Source organism: Oncorhynchus tshawytscha, linkage group LG30, assembly GCF_018296145.1.
Source record: "Oncorhynchus tshawytscha isolate Ot180627B linkage group LG30, Otsh_v2.0, whole genome shotgun sequence".
NCBI lineage: Eukaryota > Metazoa > Chordata > Actinopteri > Salmoniformes > Salmonidae > Oncorhynchus > Oncorhynchus tshawytscha.
Window position 1 is genome coordinate 22,944,009 of NC_056458.1, and position 22,542 is coordinate 22,966,550.

Consider the following 22,542-nt stretch of genomic DNA (forward strand, 5'->3'; position numbering starts at 1 on the left):
GTATGTGATGGGTGATGATAGTAGTATGAGATGGGTGATGATAGTAGGATGATAGTAGTATGTGATGGGTGATGATACTAGTATGTGATGGGTGATGATAGTAGTATGTGATGGGTGATGATAGTAGTATGTGATGGGTGATGATAGTAGTATGTGATGGGGGATGATAGTAGTATGTGATGGGTGATGATAGTAGTATGTGATGGGTGATGATTGTAGTATGTGATGGGTGATGATAGTAGTATGTGATGGGTGATGATAGTAGTATGAGATGGGTGATGATAGTAGGATGATAGTAGTATGTGATGGGTGATGATAGTAGTATGTGATGGGTGATGATCGTAGTATGTGATGGGTGATGATCGTAGTATGTGATGGGTGATGATAGTAGTATGAGATGGGTGATGCTGGTAGTATGTGATGGGTGATGATAGTAGTATGTGATGGGTGATGATCGTAGTATGAGATGCGTGATGATAGTAGTATGTGATGGGTGATGATAGTAGTATGTGATGGGTGATGATAGTAGTATGTGATGGGTGATGATAGTAGTATGTGATGGGTGATGATAGTAGTATGTGATGGGTGATGTCTAAAAATGTCTAAAAACTGAAAAATAGTATTCAGACCCTTTACTCAGTACTTTGCTGAAGCACTTTTGGCAGCGATGACAGCCTCAAGTCTTCTTGAGTATGACACTACAAGCTTGGCACACCTGTATTTGGGGAGTTTCTCCCATTAATATCTGCAGATCCTCTCAACCTCTGTCGGATGGGGAGCGTCGCTGCACAGCTATTTTCAGGTCTCTCCAGAGATGTTCGATTGGGTATAAGTCCTGGCTCTGGCTGGTCCACTCAAGGGCATTCAGAGACCTATCCCGAAGCCACTCCTGCATTGTCTTGGCTGTGTGCTTATGGTCATTGTTCTGTTGGAAGGTGAACCTTTACCCCAGTCTGAGGTCCTGAGCGCTCTGGAAAGGATTTTCATCAAGGATCTCTCTATACTTTGCTCCGTTCATCTTTGCCTCGATCCTGACTAGTCTCCCAGTCTCTGCCGCTGAAAAACATACCCACAGCATGATGCTGCTACCACCATGCTTTACCGTAGGGATGGTGCCAGGTTTCCTCCAGACGTGAAACTTGGCCAAAGACATCAATCTTTGTTTCATCAGACCAGAGAATGTTGTTTCTCATGGTCTGAGAGTCCTTTAGGTGCCTTTTGGCAAACTCCAAGCGGTCTGTCCTATGTCTTTTACTGAGGAGTGGCTTTGTCTGGCCACTCTACAATAAAGGCCTGATTGGTGGAGTGCATAGGGAGTTCAGTCCCAGGGCTGTGAGCGTTGTGGTGAGCTTAAAAGGGCACTACGGTATTGAAGGTCAAGCTGTAGTTGCTAAAAATATGCATTCCTCTTGTCCAGATGGGTGAGGTCAGTGTGCAGTGCAATGGCATCGTCCGTGGATCTGTCAGGGATCTTGAGAATTGAAGAAAATTTGGCAGGTGCACAGTGCACTGTTCGGATGCTGTTATTATTTTGGATAAACGTGCAAAGATAATCTGCTTTTTAAAGTGATTTGTTTGACAATCAGACAAAAACATCAAGACTGGTTGTGTTCATGGCACATTCAAAGGGAATACAGTTTTACAGTTAAATGACATGTCTTTACTATAAAAGCCTCAGACTCGCCTATGCCTGGGGCCTCCAAATCAAGTCCACCACTATAAAGTAGCCAATGTCATCTTTCTTGATTATATGAGCCCGGTTTATACCTGGTTCTAACATGCATCCTTTGTCTTGATCTTGTCCAATTCTAACAGCATACGTAAATGATTATCGATAAATCAATGACTCATTCTGGCCAGTTCGGTGAACTGTCTCAATGAAAACGCTACATAAATAAGCATTTTCAAAGTTCAGTGATAGGTCACAGAATAATATCCCTGTTGCTATTGATGATTTAACCCCTGCCTTGCTCAAATCTCTCAAGAGCGATAGTGTCTGAACTGAACCCAGAAAGCGGTCGGTCAGTACCCCCCACTGTGCTCTCTTTAAAGAACTCCTGCCAGACAAATCAAAGCCAGTGTGACCTGCAGATTTCTCGATTTCACAGCTTGCTCTGGCTACGTGACTTCCTGTTGCTATTTTACACCGGATCGCTTTGATACAGTAGGAAAGCGGTCAAAGCACTGAATGAAATTGGTGCAATCACCGCTTTGTATACCAGTGGTCGCGGTTAAAACGGCAATGTGAGGCACAAGGAGTGTAGGCCTATGTACTGTATAGCCTCCTGAATCAAATCAAATTGATTTATATCGCCCTTCTTACATCAGCTGATATCTCAAAGTGCTATACAGAAACCCAGCCTAAAACCCCAAACAGCAAGCAATGCAGGTGTAGAAGCACGATTAATCATGGATTGATTTGACTTCCTAACTAGGTCCAATTGCAGAAACTGTTACAATTAGGTTTCTATTCCTGATTGATGCGGAGATGAGGTGCTACCTAAAAATCAATGACTGTGTGATGATGATGTAGGTAAAGTTTTATTTCACACACAGTACTGTTGAAATTAAATCTCAGGGACTCAAATGGGAAAAAAAAAAAAACTTGCAATACTGTCTGATCTAAAGAAATAATTCAAGCACTCAGGGGGTAACCCATGCAGATTTGTAGGGCAATGAGCAGACAGGTATATGGTTTGGAGACAAACATAAGGTGGAAGAATGTCCAATTTCCTCCATCTGTTCTCATTGAGTAAAAGGTTGTGAGCATATGTATTTCAAATACTCATATTTGCAAGTTCTGTACGACTCATCAAATAGGAGAAACGGCATTTGGGCATCAAAAGAACAGGACATCCATAAAACACATTTCTAAGCATAAATTAGAACTTTATTTTATTATTACAATATTACAAAAAGAGTAGCACAACTCACTCTCTCAACCTTTTTATCTTTCATACAGCCACAGAGTGACATGTAAAAGAAAGACTTATCAAGCCTTCCTGGATTTCACAGCAACAGTAAAGGAAACAAAGACAACCATTTTTTTAAACAACAAGAAAATCAAGTATAATAAACAAGTCACAACTGAAGCTTTGAAACTGGGGGGAAAAATGGTTTGTTACAGCCCAGTAACTACACATACAGTGCCTTGCAGAAGTATTCAGACCCCTTGGATTTCTTCACATTTTGTGTTACAGAGTGGGATTAAAATGGATTTGTCCTGTTTTTTCTTCCAACAATCTACTCAAAATTCTCTGTGGTGCCAAAGTGGAAGAAAAATGAAGCCCCTTTGCTCAGGCAAGCCTAAATTAGTTCAGGATAAAACATTTGGCTTAAAAAAAAATCACATCATTACATGGACTCACTGTGTGAAATACTAGGGGTTGACATGATTTTTAAATGACTAACCCCTCCACTTTCCCTCATACACATAGTGCCTTTGGAAAGTATTCAGACCCCTCGACCTTTTCCATATTTTGTTACGTTACAGCCTTATTCTAAAGTGGATTAAATAAAAACAATTCCCCAGCAATCGAGACACAATACACCATAATGACAACGCGAAAACATGTTTCCACATTTATTACAAATAAAAACCAGAAATACCTTATTTACATAAGTATTCAGACCTTTTGCTATGAGCTCAGGTGCATCCGGTTTCCATTGATTATCCTTGAGATGTTTCTACAACTTGATTAGTCCACCTGTGGTAAATTCAAATGATTGGAAAGGCACACATCTGCCTATATAAGGTCCCAGAGTTGACAGCGCAAAAATCAAGCCATCTGGTCGAAGGAATTGTCCGTAGAGCTCCGAGACAGGATTGTGTCGAGGCACAGATCTGAGGAAGAGTACCAAAAAATGTCTGCAGCATTGAAGGTCCCCAAGAACGCAGTGGCCTCCACCATTCTCAATTGGAAGACATTTGGAACCACCAAGACTCTTCCTAGAGCTGGCCGCCCGGCCAAACTGAGCAATCGGGGGAGAAGGGCGTTGGTCAGGGAGGTGACCAAGAACCCGATGGTCACTCTGACAGAGCTAGAGTTCCTCTGTGGAGATGGGAGAACCTTCCAGAAGGACAAACATCTCTGCAGCACTCCACCAATCAGGCCTTTATGGTAGAGTGGCCAGACTGAAGTCGTTCCTCAGTAAAAGGCACATGACAGCCCACTTGGAGTTTGCCAAAAGGCCTCTCAGACCATTAGAAACAAGATTCTCTGGTCTATTCTCTGGTCTGATGAAACCAAGATTGAACTCTTTGGCCTGAATGCCAAACGTCACGCCTGGAAGAAACTTGGTAACATCCCTACGGTGAGGCATGGTGGTGGCAGCATCATGCTGTGGGGATGTTTTCAGTGGCCCAGTCAGAGCCCGGATTTGAACATCTCTGAAGAGATCTGAAAATAGCTGTGCAGCAATGCTCCTCATCCAACCTGACAGAGAGGATCTGCAGAGAAGAAATGGGAGAAACTCCCCAAATACAGGTGTGCCAAGCTTGTAGTGTCATATCCAAGAAGACTCAATGCTGTAATCACTGACAAAGGTGCTTCAACAAAGTACTGAGTAAAGGGTCTGAATACTTACGTAAATGTGATATCCATTTTTTAAATTTCAAATAAATGAACGAAAATTTCTAAAAACCCTGTTTTTGCTTTGGCATTATGGGGTAGTGTGTGTACATTGATGAGGTGGAAAACATTTGTTTTAATCAATTTTAGAATAAGGCTGTAACGTAACAAAATGTGGAAAAAGTCAAGGGTTCTGAATATATTTTGTAAGGTCCCTCAGTCAAGTATTGAATTTCAAGCACAGATTCAACTAAAAAGAGCAGGGAGCTTTTCGATAGCCTCACAAACAAGGACAGTAATTGGTAGATGGGTAACAATAACAAAATCAGACATTGTATATCTCGCTAAGCATGGTAAAGTTAATAATTATGGATTATGGATCACCCAGACACATCAAAGATACAGTGAACCTTTAAACTGAACTGCAGGACAGGAATGAAACTGCTCAGGGATGTTACCATGAGGCCATTAGTGATTTTTAAAACAGTTCGATGGCTGTGATGGGAGAAAACTGACGATGGATCAATGACTTTGTAGTGATGCCACAATGACTTAAAAGACAGAGTGAAAATAATACAAATATACTGAATAGAAATATTGCGAAACATTCATCTTGTGTGCGCACCAAGGCAAAGCAAAAAAGCTGAAGAAAAAAAAACACCACCAAAGAATATACTCTTTGGCCTAAATGCAAAGTCTTATGTTTGGGGCAAATCCAACAGCACAGCGCTGAGTAACTGCCTCCTTATTTCCAAGCATGGTGGTGGCTGCATCATGGTATGGGTATGGTTGACATCAGCGAATACTGGGGAGTTTTCCAGGATGAAAAGAAATGGGATGGAGCTAAGCACAGGCAAAATCCTGGAAGAAAACCTACCTCAGTCTGCTTTACACCAGATACTGGGAGAGGAATTCACCTTTAAGCAGGACAATAACTTATAATAGGCCAAATGTACACGAGCTGTTTACCAAGACGACAGAGAATGTTCCTGAGTGGGCAAGTTACAGTTTTGACTTAAATATGACTGAAAATCTATGAAAAAGATTTGAAAATTGCTGTCTAGCCATGATCTCCAACATCTTGACAGAGATTGAAGAATTATGAAAAGAATAATGGGCTAATTAAGCAATAAGGCCCGAGGGGGTTTGGTATATAGCCAATATACCACGGCTAAAGGCTGTTCTCAACAACGACACAACGCGGAGCACCTGGATACAGCCCTTAGCCGTGGTATATTGGCAATATACCACAAAACCCCAAGGTGCCTTATTGCCATTATAAACTGGTTACCAGTGTAATTAGAGCAGTAAAAAAATGTTTTGGGTCATACCCGCGGTATACAGTGTGATATACCGCAGCTTTCAGACAATCATCATTCAGGGCTCTAACCACCAGTTTATAATATTGCACAATATAGGTGTAAACCTCAGAGACCTACCCAAGAAGACTCACAGCTGTAATCGCGGCGAAGGTGTTTCTAACATGTATTGACTCAGGGAGATTAATACTTATGCAACGACTATAATTTAGTCATTTAATTTTCTATTAATCTTAAACTTTGACAGAGTATTTTGCATAGATTGTTGAAAAAAATGAACAATTGAATCCATTTTAATCCCACTTTGTAACACAATCAAATTTGATGAAATCCAAGGAGAATGAACACTTTTGCAAGGCACTGTAGGATTAAAATATAATTACAAAATATAACTCAATTTCTTGTTTTCGTAATTAAGAAGAATCTTTAAGGAATTGCCTTTCCTATTCAACAAAAACTCCCATAAAAATAAAAGGCAAATTAACAAACAGAAATTGTGGGTCCTCTGTATGTATCCTTGCAATCGTCATTCTCATAATCATCATTTTGGGTTTTCGTTATAACCATGCATGTTTTCAAAGGAAAGTCCAAGGACTAAATACTTAAGGCTTTTTAAGGGCTGTTAGGGAAGGAGGCGAACAGAAAGTGGAGGTCAATGTGTCCACCACTCTCACGTACAGACACACACTCACATCTGCATACATACAAAACGCACATGCACACACGTCTATACTCAACCTGCATCAGCAGGCATCATTCTCACACAATCATTACACTTTAAAAAGTTACAGTAGTATAGTAGGTAAGCCAGTGTAAAATAAAATAAACAACGCATTTGCTGTTTCACTTAAGTTAGTCAATTTCCTTTAACCTCCAAGTGATCTTGCAAGTGATCAATTTGGTATTTTCAGCAGACTTCATACCAGAATCAGTAGCAACTAAGTTAGCTTTAGTGATTAAAAACAAAACTCTAATTTGGTTCATAGTTAGTTTCTAAAATAACATTATATTAGTAACAATTCTATTTATTTCACTCCAGTAGATAGGTTTAGTCCTGCTAACTAGCTCACTGCCTTCACTAAACAACTGCCAAACAGAACATCGCATTTCAACAATTCAAGTAGTTGTTTTCGGGTTCACGAAAAATGATAGGAAACATAAAATTACATCTTTTAAAATAAGTTTTCCTTGTCAATTATGTGACTTTGGCCATTTAAGGCTTCAGACAGAATTAATTATTTTTTTCACTCCATTAAAATAAAAATATATTAATCCACAATCATGTTGCCAATCTCAATTGGCATTGGTGACAAATGGTTTGTAACAGACACCTGAATTCATTGCAGCATTTTGAGCAAGAGCGCGTTGGTCAGCTCCCCCAGTCAGTCCCCACGTATGTTGCTCCCTGCTGGATCTAGATGTCTACACTGTCTATACAGTATATATATCTATGCTCTGTACAAACATCAACCTGATTAGATTAGATACTTTGATGATAGCGAGGAATCAACCTTGACCAGTGACCTGATTCAGAAAACAGTCCTATTTCACAAATAAATACATTTCTAAAGAAAGAAAAAGCCTCTTTGTACATGTGTCTCAGTCTGTCCTTTGTAGTGTCCAGTGACTGGTAGTTTCAGTTTCACACTGAACCATTCATTATCTCGTCTGCAAGGTGATTTCAAGAGGTTTTTAATCTTGATGTCACTACGAGTTTCAGAAGTAAACGCAAAAAGGGAACATTAGCCACTTGTCCAAAAAAACTAATCGCAGAGGAGAAATCCCCACACGACTCAGTAAAAACAAACAAATTAATGTTTTTTCTTTCCTCCATGAAGCGTCAATGAGTTTTCATCCATCCTCTGCAGAAATTGAAGGAAGGACAGATCTGAAGTAAAAATAACTCTGTATCCTTATATCCAGGCACACTGATAGACAGGTAGGATGGAAAAAAGGTAGGGAATGATGACAATCACATAAGAAACGCTCTCTAGAGGGTGCCTAGTGAAAGCACTCATTTACAAAATCAACTGATCACTTGCAAGATAGACTCCAAGAAAAAGAAAAACCAACACTGCTCTTTATTATATATTAATTTGTCCTCTTTTTAATGTTAGCGGAAATTTTTACTTAATTTATTAATTTAATTCTATTTCATATTTTTCCTTTAAGACTAAAAGAAGGTTTTCGATAACTGCTGTGTAGACAAGACCGGCCGTAGCTTATCTTATCTGTACCCTGGGTGCTGGATGTGAGCGGTTCTGCCGTCCCCGGGGCCAACCTCGGGCCCCACCCTGTTCATGGGAGGCCTGTGCATCTTTCCCATCAGCCCCAGATTGTGATCTCGGAAGCAGGGCGTCTGGAAGTCCCCGCCCAAGTAATCTGCCGTTTGCACCAGACTAGTCTGGCCGGAGGAGGAGGAGCTCGCCCCGGGCCTGTAATGGCCTCCCCCAGGGGGCCCACCGCAGTCTAGGGTGGTGGAGCCCCCTGGGGGCCCACCATGGAATGGCATGGACAGGTCCTGAGACCCGGAGCTGTCGCTGTTGGGCGTTGGCAGGATACTGCTGTTCCACACAGCGTGTTGTTGGAAATAGTGGCCACCACTGGTGTAGTGGGCCAGCGGACCCCCAGGCATGCCATTGTTGTTGTTGGGGGGAGAGGGGGTGGGCTTCTCTATAGGGGGCTTCAGGCTGTATGGCTGGCCCACACACAGCTCTGGGGGGTAGCCCATGTGAGAGGGGTGCTTGCAGGGGTGGCCCCCGCCATCCTGCTGCATGTGCTGTAGATGAGCCAACTGCTGCTGGTTCCAGCGCATCTGCTGTTGGTGATTATGTTGTTGATGCTGTTGTTGATGCTGTTGTTGCTGCTGCTGTTTGATATCATTGTGGTAAACAGGCATCATGTTAGAAGCAGCCATGTTGTTTTGGGGGTGAGAGGGGGCAGCAGCCTTGTTCGCAGGACACATGATGCAGTTGGGGTGTGGGGGCAGCCCGGGGGGACAGACGTTGGGGTGTGGGTGGCTGTGCATGGACAACCTGGAGCTGGCGTTGATGAGGAGGTTGCGGCTGATGGGGCTGGGGTTCGCGATCTGGCCCTCGCACATTGAGGTGGCCCCAGCCCCCTGGGCCCGGGCTTGGCAGAACTGGTTGATCTGGTGCACGATGCTGCTCAGGTCTGGCTGGCGGCCCTGGTTCAGGCCGGCGGCCATGGACAGAGGAATTGTTGAGGTAGAGACGGTCACGTTAGGCGGCGCATCGGCGTCTGGCAGCTTTCGGCCCCCCTGAAGGCCGGGAGGAGGTTGCCCCTGCTGCTGAAGGATCTGTTGCTGCTGCTGTTGGAGCAGGAGAGTGGGGCCAGAGGGAGGCTGGGGGTGGCCCATGGCTGGGGGGTGGGACAGAGTCTGGGCCCTGGGCAGACTCTGCTCTGGGTGCTGCTGGGGCATGGAGGGTGGGTGTCTGAGGACCTGGCACTGACCCTGCTGCTGGGGGTGAGTCTGTTGTAGAGTCTGAGGGTGAGTCTGGCTCCCAGGGTGAGGGTTCAGGCTCTGCCGGGGCATGCCCTGGCCTTGGGAAGGGGGGTGGTGTAGGTTTAAAGTGCTGGCCGAGGCGGCTGCTGCTGAGTATGGCCCTCCGGGGCCAGGGGGGTTCATGATGACCTCGGAGGGTTGCAGGCGTACCCGGCTGCCATCAAAGTCTTTGAGGATGCCCTTGATGACTGGCATCTTGATGATGGCAAGGAGGCCGGCCTTGGCGCTGGCCTGAGAGGGGGGGTAGGGGCTGTAGCGCTGGCAAGAGGTATCCAGCCCGTTGACTGTGCGGCGCACGTGGTTTCTCTGGGGGACCTTGACGCTGTTGGGGAAGATCTTAATGGTCAGGGGGTTGTTGGCAACCTTCTTAGCATAAGCATCCAATTCTGCAGGGGTTGGATATTGAGCGGATCTCATCCTCCGTGTAGTGTCCCCTGGGGTGACAGACAGAAACAGAGAGAGTGGGGTGGAGGGGAGAAGATGGGGGGGGCAAAGAGGGGAAGTGAGAGAGAAACATGTTAACGCAGGTAAAAAGCAAAATGACAGGTTTCCCATCAGAAGAGCAGATGTGTGATAATCTTCTGAGTAGAACAGAACCTGACTGACTTCAACAACATTATCACATTCCAAATCTCAGCTCTTCCTCTAACATGAAAAACAGCACAGTGTTCTCATCTCATATCTCACGGGGACACGAGCCAAGTCCCCAATGGCATTTTATTCCCTTTATAGTGCAGTCTAAAGGGAATAAGGTGCCATTTTGGATGCATACAGAGAGTTCTTGCCTGGATTCCCCTGCAAGCAACACATTCTTCACATACAAAACCTTCTCTGCTATGCAATCTGGTTTCAGAGCTGGTCATGGGTGCACCTCAGCCACGCTCAAGGTCCTAAACGATATCTTAACCGCCATCGATAAGAAACATTACTGTGCAGCCGTATTCATTGATCTGGACAAGGCTTTCGACTCTGTCAATCACCACATCCCCATCAGCAGACTCGACAGCCTTGGTTTCTCAAATGATTGCCTCGCCTGGTTCACCAACTACTTCTCTGATAGAGTTCAGTGTGTCAAATCGGAGGGTCTGCTGTCCGGACCTCTGGCAGTCTCTATGGGGGTGCCACAGGGTTCAATTCTTGGACCGACTCTCTTCTCTGTATACATCAATGATGTCGCTCTTGCTGCTGGTGAGTCTCTGATCCACCTCTACGCAGACGCAGATGTCATTTACAAAATAGCCTCTAATACCCTACTCAATAAATTGGATGCAGTCTATCACAGTGCAATCCGTTTTGTCACCAAAGCCCCATATACTACCCACCATTGCGACCTGTATGCTCTCGTTGGCTGGCCCTCGCTTCATACTCGTCGCCAAACCCACTGGCTCCATGTCATCTACAAGACCCTGCTAGGTAAAGTCCCCCCCTTATCTCAGCTCACTGGTCACCATAGCAGCACCCACCTGTAGCACACGCTCCAGCAGGTATATCTCTCTGGTCACCCCCAAAACCAATTCTTTCTTTGGCCGCCTCTCCTTCCAGTTCTCTGCTGCCAATGACTGGAACGAACTACAACACTCTCTGAAACTGGAAACACTTATCTCCCTCACTAGCTTTAAGCACCAACTGTCAGAGCAGCTCACAGATTACTGCACCTGTACATAGCCCACCTATAATTTAGCCCAAACAACTACCTCTTTCCCTACTGTATTTATTTTATTTATTTATTTATTTATTTTGCTCCTTTGCACCCCATTATTTTTATTTCTACTTTGCACATTCTTCCACTGCAAATCTACCATTCCAGTATTTTGCTTGCTATATTGTATTTACTTTGCCACCATGGCCTTTTTTTTGCCTTTACCTCCCTTATCTCACCTCATTTGCTCACATCCTATATACACTTGTTTATACTGTATTATTGACTGTATGTTTGTTTTACTCCATGTGTAACTCTGTGTCGTTGCATGTGTCGAACCGCTTTGCTTTATCTTGGCCAGGTCGCAATTGTAAATGAGAACTTGTTCTCAACTTGCCAACCTGGTTAAATAAAGGTTAAATAAATCACAAAAAAAATTCTGAAGTGCCATAGTTGGGGTTAAGGGATGTCAGTCATTCAGACGGTAACAGTGAGGTCAGTAGCTTCCGGCCACAATGGGGCCATACTCAAACATTTGCTTAGACCCAAGGTTTATAACTGAGTCTAAACATTTGCTTAGACCCAAGGTTTATAACTCAGTCTAAAATGGCTAGCTACTAGCTTTTCTTATAGCATAGTGGCTAATTGTGCCAGGTTGGCCTGAGGATGACCAGCTGAGCACATAATTACATCTGGTAACAGATTCCATATAGGCCAATTAAAATCGTTGATGTAGTAGGACTTGATCCAACACTTTTTCACAAAAGTGTCCTTACCATAAGTCCACCGGCAACTTCTGATAATCAAAATAACTATCAGAAGTTGTAACATGACTGCACAAACAGCTCACAGTGTAGAGCACTGAGTTCTTGACAATTGCTGCAACTTGCTGTGCAGGTTCGAATCCCCCACGGGATCTTTTTGTTTTCTTCCTTTGAAATGTAGAATTACATTTATTGTGTTAGTGTGCTAAAAATGGAAGTACAGTCAACACCTTGAAAATGAAGGAGGCAGAGTGGTAAAGAGACAGAGAGAGAGAGTGGCGCAGCTCCATGACAGCAGACAGTAATCACACAACATCTTTGTGATCTCCAGAACACCACTGAGCACTCTGACAGTCATTTGTTACAGCTGCTAAGCACCTCACTGGCTATATTTAACAATGCCCCAGTGTGTGTGCCGATGCTGTAGTGTGTGTGTGTGTGAGACTGATAAGGTGTGTATTTGACAGGTGTGTCTTGTGTGTGTGCTTAGCATGTGTTAATGTGATTGCGTGTTTCAGTCACTCAATGACACCCATATTCTTCCCCAAATATTGAAGTCAGTAATAATGTTATATTAGAGAAAGGGGCCTGCCTCCAGCCATTGTGATCTGGACTGAGGAGAGGCTCTGTATCTGCAGCCTCACCAAGCATCCCCTCTCCAGGCTGAGCCCTGGGCCTCACAGCCTCCCTGGCCCAGCCAGCCTGACCTAAACATATGCACAGGTTGCGTCCTAAATTGCACCCTATTCCCTATATAGTGCACTACTTATATTTTGTTTTTCTATTCAATAATTCTCTCTCATAGAAGAATGTTGTATTAAATACACGGGTAAAAAAAAAGAGAAAAAGAAAGAAGGTAATGTTTATTGGAGGGTGGCTAGTTCCTGTCCTTCACTGGAATGCTAACGGGTTCCCTTTTTAGCAGACTCATCTTCTAATGTCTTTCATCTAGCTGAAAGTCTCTTTCCATCTTCCTCTCCTCTACTCAGCCTCACAGGCAGCATGCAGAGTGAGTGGGCTAGGAAGCAGTGGCACAAGGCAGAGAGCTGAGCTGTGAGGACAGGCATTGGCACGGCGGTGGCACAAGGAAGTCATGCCAACGGACTAATTCATCCTCTATTAGTGAGCAGGAAACAAAGGGTGTCAATGAGAGGGGCCGGGGTGGCATTGACGGGTGTGGGTGGGGGGTGACTAACTGCTCATTAATGCAGGGGTCTGGGCCAGGCGTTTGAGCTCAACACTCAATCACTGGCTGCTTAATTCCTTCTTCTGACTTAATGCCTGGGTAAGCAAACAGAGCACAGACACAACGCCTGCATAGCCACACCTTTGCAACGTTTGTTGCAGAGATTACTAATGACCTCCATGAGTCATCTCTCCATTCAATGACAGAAAGATCAAATCAAGTTAGCTAAACTGTACAATACTGTGTGTGCACTGTGCATGTGGCTACGGGCACCTCTGTGTGACCTCCAGCTGAACAGATCCTTGGAGAGATGGATAGGAAAACTCCTGAACACTCGGTAAGACACACACAGGTTCTTATTCAAACTACGGTTTTCACCGAAACAATATTTAAACAGTAGGGAGGCCAAAGGCTCACGCTGTTTTAGATGAAAAATGTTTCACACACTAGCAGGATATTGAATCCGACATCAGAGCCATACAGCAATGACAATTAAGACTTCCTTGTCCCTTTTTTCAATTTTACACTGCTCTCTCTGAGCGTTCCATAATGATAAGACAAGAGAGACTTAATTTAAACAGCAAGAGACTCGTTATGCTGACAGAGCGAACGTAGTCGCCATCTACTTCAGATCTCAGTATCTTCCCATGCAGCCCCTTCGGTAAAGTAGTTACTGAGAGAGTAAAATGTTTCTGCCTGATCCATTTGCTGTACTTCTCTCTTATCTGTTCTATAGAGGAACCGGGGGGCCATTTCCACTTTCCAGGCATTTGAGCTCTGACTCAGTCTGACAAAAAGCTGTTTCTGTGTGTTCCAGTATGTACTTGACCCACTCCACTCCTCTGCTCAGACAACCCTTAACATTTCACAGGTATTGTGTGTGTGTGTGTGCTCTCATCTATTTAACATCTCTCCTCAGTCTCTCTCCCCCAATGATAAATAAAGATGCTGCCCTGGCCTGGACTCTTAATGGCAACCTGCTAGCTCGTAACTTTAAACGACTCTCCCTTGTACACACACGCACAGAGGAAAAGGACAGGAAGGGAAAGAGATTCTAATGAGGAAGAGGTAGACACTGCAGTGGCAACATAGGCCTCCAGGCCTAGGAGAAGGCTCCGTTTCTTTTAACTACGAGGAGACAATGTTGGATGAGAATATTTTTTTGTTTAGACTTTTTTTTAATGAAGATTGTAATAAAAATCCTAACAAGAAGCATTATGATTGGATATAGGCCTATAACAGTCATTGATGAATATCAAATGTACATACATGTATTGGTTTGGATTATCCTTGTATACAATTGGGTGTATTATTTAGTCATTATATGTTTAAATTAATGATTAGAATATTCCACCCTGAAACTATATAATTGTATGTAATTGATTAGAATCAATGAAATACATTAGAATCATCAAATTATTATTAATGATGTGTGTAGTCTTAGTCAGTAAAATTATAATAAATGATGTGTGTAGTTTTAGTCAGAAATAGGGTAAAACAATATATCTGTAGAATATGTCTCTATAGTATCTTAAACACAGACTGTCTGAGCAAGATTCGGCGCCGACCTTGGCTAGAGGCCACAGAGATTTGTGAAAGGACAGGGAGTGCTTCTCACGGTCCCTAATCTTTGTCGGCTGGGTATTGATACAGTGTGTGCATAGGATACCTACTGTTTGTGTGCAAAGTATGTGCGTAAGGAGCTAGTATAAAATGAATGGTTTTGTACAACGAACTTGCGTGCCTGTGAATAAACATTTTGACTATCATAGCTGGGCCTCCGTCTGTTTCATTCAACCAGTATCTTACAAATTCTGGGTTGCAGACTGAGTAGTTTTATTGAATTGGCTTTATGAACATTGAGAACATAATTCTCGTAACAATTTGGTCTTTCGAGCCGGATTCCAATACCAGTCCCTGGCCTCCGAAGGTACCACGCCGAAAACCGTGCACGGGCGGGTCATTGACCCGTAAGTTAAAGACCTGTCCCCTGATATTGGGGTTCTATAGCAGGCCGGTATATATATATCTAAGGTCGGCAGACACGGTGACGGAATCTAACCCACATTGCTTTTTCCAGTCTACGAGACAAGGTCAGAAAATCTTTATTCACAAATTATGGGGAATTGACGCTCGGGCTACATTCAGAAATATATTTTGGATTGTTTTTGTGTAGTTCAGGTGTTGATTAAAATAATTCCCATAGGGCATTCTTACCTGGTGACCTATTTTTAGAATTTTGTGTAGAGAACCCTGATATAGGTAGTATTCTAGGCAATTGGAAAATAGGAATTGGGTGTAGAGCCACCTAGGCAACAGAAGGTACGAAATGACACAATACCAATGTAAACTAGATCTGAAATAACACGAGGTATCTGCAGTACCAACGTAAACTAGATCCGAAATGACATGTACCAACGTAAACTAGATCCGTAATGACACGAGGTATCAGTGGCTACCACCAAGACTATCTAAGTACCTAAGTAAGTAAACTAACAGAAAGGCGAAGGGAAGCCTAATATAGCGGAGTGAGATACGAGATATTAACGTCAAAATAACACGGAACAGAAAAATAGGCTGCTGACTAGGGATTTACGACCCCTGGAAAATAGCTTATAGGTTGTAGACGGGTGAGACCTAATGTCTGATCAAAAGACACCTCTATAGATAAAGTTTCAAGAAAGGAGATATACACATTAGAAAAGGTCAATAGCAATTGAGAAAGAGATTAACTAGACCACACACAGTCAGACAGGAGAGCAACTATAGTAATTGTATAAAATTAAAAAGCACATACATAGATCATAGAAATACATACACATAGATTGTGAGAATAAGCATAGAAACTACAAGGTTTGACTAAACATGGGTAGTAAATCCTCAAAGGAGGTTCCGGAATTAACCGGAGATGAGCGGTATATGCAGTTAAATGATAAAAGAAATGGCTATTTCTGTTTAAAATGAAGGAAGGAGTATGGATGTGATGGACGTTTAGACGTAGAAAGGTTGGAACTAATGATAAGACAGATACACAAGGCATGTGGAGACAAGGCAGATGAACAACAGGCTGAGGGGCTAGACACAGCAATGTATGGTTAGCCGAGGCGAGGAAGAGTGCTGAGGGAGAAAAGAGCAAGAAAGATTTTAAAAAGGAAGGGGGGAGCATGGAGAGTAGAAAATGGATAGAACCAGAGAACAGAAAGTGCTATAACTGCGATAAAACAGGCCACATGGCAGAGGATTGTAGGGCCCCAACAAGGAACAGCAGACAGAGACAGTTTAGGGATAGACAGAAAAGGGAACGTAGGCGAACGAGAGACAACGAGAGAGAAAGGAGAATCCTTGCTGGGAAAACGCTTGGACCTATAAAGTTGGGCTATTTTTTGGGAATTGTCTCCATTGTACGTGCCCGACTTTACGACTACAGACAATTATAATAATAGGGTTATTTGCATCTCCGTCACTATTGATATGTTTGGCCTGGAAAGATACGGTTGTTAGTGTTTGTTTAAGATATAAACAGAACGTTTTAATAGCTTGTTTAGATTCAATTGAAAGACTAATTCACTCTAAATAATAGCGAGGCGATTTCGATGTAATATGTTGTCTTGCCTAAATGATCTGCTGGAATAACGTATTGAGAATGGAGTCGTATTTAAATTACTGGATCATATAAGAGACTGTTACCTAAATCTAACGAATTCTAAATAATAGCGGAGAGATAATTATGATAAGGTTGTGCCCATCAAATTGTGTTTTTTATTCTTATGGATTGACTGATGTAGGTTATAAATTTGGCGACTTACATGTTACTTTTAATTATTGGGCATTTCATAAGGGTGAAGCCGAAAGAGAAGGGACAGTTGTAAAGTTTGGTTTTGATCGTACGATAGCGGTAAGGCAGAACGTGGTTGGTGGAGAGGTTATATTTTTGTCCACTGGTAAGAAGAGGAGAGTTAGTCGCGCTCACTGGGCTATATTTGGCTGTAAGAGATTCAGGTCTGAATAGTTGAATCGTAAAAGTTGTGTGATAGTTTCTGGTTATTTATTCTTGGTTTGATTGTTTAGGTAACACCAGTGAAATTGAACAGAAAGTTAATGTATTCTAACATTATAATCTGTTTCCATTATGTGGAACAATGTCAGGTCAGCAAAGTGGATTGCAGGTTGAGTTAATTTTATTCTGCAGGGACAGTGCACATTAATCTCAGTCGTGTGTGTCTAATAGCAGGCTATTCCTATCAAGCATTTTGAGAGATTGTTTGCAGACAGACTGAATGGGATTTAATGTTGCAAAGCAAGCTTGGGCTAAACTAGTCAAGTAGTAGGGGAATTTCATAGATTTAAAGTACAGTATTGTAACCAAGGGTAGCACACGTTCAATTAACCTCTTGGGGCTAGGGGGCAGAATTTTCACCTTTGGATAAATAGCGTGCCCAATTTCAACTTCCTGCTACTCATGCCAAGAATATAAGATATGCATATTATTCATAGATTTGGATAGAAAACACTGAAGTTTTTAAAACTGTTTGAATCATGTCTGTGGGTATAACAGAACTTATGTAGCAGGCAAAACCCCGAGGACTAACTGTTCAGATTTTTTTTTTTTTTGCCTCTCTCTGTTCCCCGAGTTGTCATTGCCAAGGAATATTTCTTTGTTTTCAGTTCCTACCGCTTCCACTGGATGTCACCAGTCTTTGGAATTTGGTTGAGGTTATTCCTTTGTGCAATGAAGAAGTAGGCCAACTAGGAACTGGGTACACTGTTGAGAGTTGGGCAAGACGTGAAAAGTATCGCTGGTTTGTTTTCATTCCTGTATTGAATACAGAAAGACCCGTCTACAATTTGATCGATTATTAACATTTAAAATACCTAAAGTTGTATTACAAAAGTAGTTTGAAATATTTTGGCAAAGTTTATAGGCAACTTTTGAAATATTTTGTAGTGACAGTGCGTTTTTTGTAAGCTGTTTTTTTTCTGGATCAAACGCGCTTTATAAATGGACATTTTGGATATATATGGACGGAATCAATCGAACAAAAGGACCAATTGTGATGTTTATGGGACATATTGGAGTGCCAACAAAAGAAGCTCGTCAAAGGTAATGCATGTTTTATATTTTATTTCAGCGTTTTGTGTAGCGCCTGCAGGGTTGAAATATGCTGAGTATAATGAACCATTGAGGAAACTTAAAACTAATGATTGGAGGGAGTACAATGGAATTATCATTATTATTAGGTTTTGTTTGTAGTAAACGTTTGGGTTTCTGAATCGGGGTAGTATAATGAATGCTGACCAAGGGTTTTTTTCTGTGAAAAGGAGTACTTCATTGTCTATCTTTGGAATGTTTTCTGGGGGCTGTAATCTTGAAAGGAGCGAGTGAGATAGAGGCATGTTCCTACCAAATTGAAAAGGCCTGGAAATGTTTTGTTTGCTTTTAGCCTTTGGGTTTGAGGAGAATTCCATGTTTCCTAGAGACGATATCTTAAAGGGGTACACACACACACATATGGAATATTAGAAGTTTTATTTTCTGAGTTTTAATTAAACATGTGAATTATTTTGATGAAGGGAATGTTCTGGGAATCTGGGATACAAGATGTAGAAAATGTTTGATGTTTGTTCTTAAAATCTGTATAATATAGTATGAAACACGACTGTAAAAGGGTGGTGTGACTTTTGACCTCTATCATGGCTTTCCTTTGTGGTCTGATCAGCCTCATGGGAGGGCCATTTGGATAATACATTTAAGGTCATTTGTGATACTGATTTTAAGGTAATTTGTGTAATGGATAATTATGAACAAGTTTATAGTTCTTTGACATATTTGTAATTTCAACCAATGAGAAGAAAGAAATGGCATAGCCTTGGATTAATGGTAGATTTATGTTAAGTATTTAGAACCTAATCTAAGCCAACAGGAGTGGGATATATGACTTCTGTGGTGATTCAGGATCATTGAGAGCATCGAGATAGTTTGATTAAGGTTATTACATAACCTTAGAGATTGCCACCATAGACAGGTGATTTTTCTAAAATCCATGAGTTCAAACAGGGAGACATTTAGTAAATATTTGGAAACAACCCATATTCGATACTGACTGTTATGAGAAAGAGCGACAGACAGATAGAAGGAAGGGCAGACGGAGAAGCCCTCCCCGCACTGCTGAGACCTTGATGGTTGGGGAGTAGCATGAGGAGAGAAGATAGAAGGGACACAGAATGGTTAGATAACAGTTACTGAGTGAAAATAAAAGGGGAATGAAAGCTTAGTTGGTTTCAGGAACTAAGGTGTTAGACACTGAACCAAGGCATAGAAATTATTCTGCACAACAGGCCAAAATAGTAGCATTGCCTAGTGCCTGCGAAATAAGAAAGGAGAGAAAGGAGTGGCCTCCCGGGTGGCGCAGTGGTTAAGGGCGCTGTACTGCAGCGCCAGCTGTGCCACCAGAGACCCTAGGTTTGCGCCCAGGCTCTGTCGTAACCGGCCGCGAGGCGACGCACAATTGGCCTAGCGTCGTCCGGGTTAGGGAGGGCTTGGCCGGTAGGGATATCCTTGTCTCATCGCGCACCAGCGACTCCTGTGGCGGGCTGGGCGCAGTGCGCGCTAACCAAGGTTGCCAGGTGCACGGTGTTTCCTCCGACACATTGGTGCAGCTGGCTTCCGGGTTGGATGCGCGCTGTGTTAAGAAGCAGTGCGGCTTGGTTGGGTTGTGTATCGGAGGACGCATGACTTTCAACCTTCGTCTCTCCCGAGCCCGTACGGGAGTTGTAGCGATGAGACAAGATAGTAGCTACTAAAAACAATTGGATACCATGAAATTGGGGAGAAAAAGGGGTAAAATTCAAAAAAAGAAAAAAGAAAGGAGAGAAAGGTTACCATTTACACAGACAATCACATAGGCATTTAAAACCAAAGAAGATAAGACACTTGACAGATAATTGTTAGAGGATAGCCATGAACGAACGCCCCAGGGAGAATTGAAATGAAAGGGGCGATCCTACAAGATAATGTCTGACAAGGATAATTTACTAATCTTACCTGTCATTGTTTAGATATAATAAACTAATTTTTTTTTAATAATAGATAAATATAACAAATGGGTAGAAGCGTTCCCAACATACTTGGTGGACACGATTATGGTAACTAAAATATTAGGTCAAGATATTATCCCTAGAGTTGGTGTACTAGGATCTATTTCTTTAAATAATGGATGACAGTTTAGCTAATCAGGTAGAACAAATAGAAGGCCAGAGTTAGGGACCAGAACAGGTAGACATAGAAGGGGGGGTGAATCCAGTCCCTGATGAGAATATACTGGAAGCAGCCCCGTTGGGAAGGCCCATATCAGGTTCTGTTAAAACCAACACATTTGCCATTAGAATAGCTGAGAGAGTCACTTGGGTCCACGTTACCCACTGCAAGAAGGTTTGTACACATATAGAGTTAGGAGAAGAACCACTACCAACAGGGTCCGGGGGTTACCTCCTTATCGAAGATTTCCTATCCCGACCGTTAATCACTGTGTGCGCTCCTAGAAGTGTGACTATGGGGTGGTACCTAGCAGACCGACTAAGGGCAGGAGAGGGTTGGCGGTTTTCGGGAAGAGTAGGGGCTCTGAGCTGCATCATAGTCTTGGTAACCTTTCTGATACTTCCATATCCACCACCTGCCGGTACTAATTATATGACGCCATTGTCGTCGTTAAAAAGTAAAATATAAACTACAGAATAAGGAGTCAAAGAAGATCAAGATGTAGGATTTAAGGTAAACATTAAACAATTCCCAAAGAAAGCACATAACTTTACAGGGATTGGGTTGGCCAGATTGAAGTACTCGGCCAACCCACCTCGGTTCACTTTAACTCCTGATGAGTACCAGTGTTATAGATACAAGAATGGCACTGAGAACATAGATGATTTTAATGTCTGAAAGGTAATCGTTAATGTGACTGACTTAGGTTTGGAAGTACAGGAGAAGATTCTTAACCTCACAGCACCTATAACTGATGTAGGGTGGGCTCGTACCAGCAAAGGATGCATACGACAGAAACTTCCAGAAAGGGTGGTTAGGCACTTGCGCCCCGGGGTTATTGGTCCAACTAGTTCGAGTTAAGTCAGAGGCCTTTTATAGGAGGCTACAGTAGGCACAGGAGGAGTTTTGACCAGGATGGGAGTAGCTTTGTCTAGGTGGAGGCTATTGGCATCTTCAGGGAAGTACAGATTAATACAAAGCTATGAATCAAATAGGTGAAGACTTTACCACTACGTTCTTTTGGTGGTTGACAATAAATAAAAATGTGGATTGGATTAATGACATTATTATAACCAACAGAGATTTGTGAATGATACTGGGGATGCAGTAAAGGGGTTCTCTGACCAATTATCCGCCACTTCCCTCATGACCTGGCAAAATAGACTGACTCAATATGTTAATTGGCAGAAAAGGGCAGGGTATGTAGAATGATTGAGGTTCATTGCTGTAGGTTTATTTTTTAATAACATCTATCCAGAAGGATCAGTGACCAAGGCCCTGGCTGGTTTAACCACAGTAGCTCATGAATTAGCAGAAAACTCAGGGGTGGATAATTCTCTAAGAAATTGGTTTGACAGTGTGTTTGGGAAATGGAAAAATGTCATAATCACTGTGTTGTGGGCAACTTTCACCTGTATGAGTGTTTTGGTTCTGTGTGGATGTTGTTTGGCCCCCTGTGTGAGAGGTTTGATTACCAGGACCCTGGAGAGGTCAATGACGCAACAGATGGTGAGATACGGACCGATTCCGAGCTCCGGCCAATGGGATGACAAATACAGGCCTCCACACCTAGGAGAAGGCTCCGTTTCTTTTAACTATGAGGAGCCAATGTTAGATGAGAATATTTTTTGTTTAGACTTTTTTACTGAAGATAGGATTTTTATTACAAACAGGAAGCGTTATGATTGGATATAGGCCTAACAGTTATTGATGAATATCGAATGTACGTTCATGTATTGGTTTGGATTATCCTTGCATACAATTGATGTATCAGGGTGTATTATTTAGTCATTAAGTGTGGATTGTTGATGGAATTTATATGTTTAAATTAATTAGAATATTCCACCCTGAAACTATATATTTGTATGTAATTGATTAGAATCAATGAAATACATTAGAATCATCAAATTATTATTAATGATGTGTGTAGTCTTAGTCAGTAAAATTATAATAAATGATGTGTGTAGTTTTAGTCAGAAATAGGGTAAAACAATATATCTCTATAGTATCTTAAACACAGACTGTCTGAGCAAGATTCGGTGCCGACCTTGGCTAGAGGCCACAGAGATTTGGGAAAGGACAGGGAGTGCTTCTCACAGTCCCAAATCTTTGTCGGCTGGGTATTGATACAGTGTGTGCGTATGATAACCTACTGTTCCAGTATCTTACACATTCTGGGTTGCAGACTGAGTAGTTTAATTGAATTGGGGTTATGAACATTGAGAACATAATTCTCGTAACACCGTGGGATATACAGTGCATTTGGAAAGTATTCAGACCCC

The 22,542-nt window shown here is 42.4% G+C and overlaps 1 protein-coding gene across 2 annotated transcripts in view; it reads right to left on the reverse strand.

Annotated features, from left to right (window-relative positions):
- Positions 1-5,019: 5,019 nt before the first annotated feature.
- LOC112228562 (protein FAM222B) overlaps positions 5,020-22,542 on the reverse strand; it is a 63,124-nt gene continuing 45,601 nt past the window's right edge. For both annotated transcript variants that reach the window (XM_024393972.2, XM_024393973.2), the window contains exon 3: positions 5,020-9,850. In XM_024393972.2, coding sequence (XP_024249740.2) covers positions 8,118-9,850 — 1,733 coding nt within the window. In that variant the 3' untranslated portion in view covers positions 5,020-8,117. The remainder of the gene's footprint in view (positions 9,851-22,542) is intronic.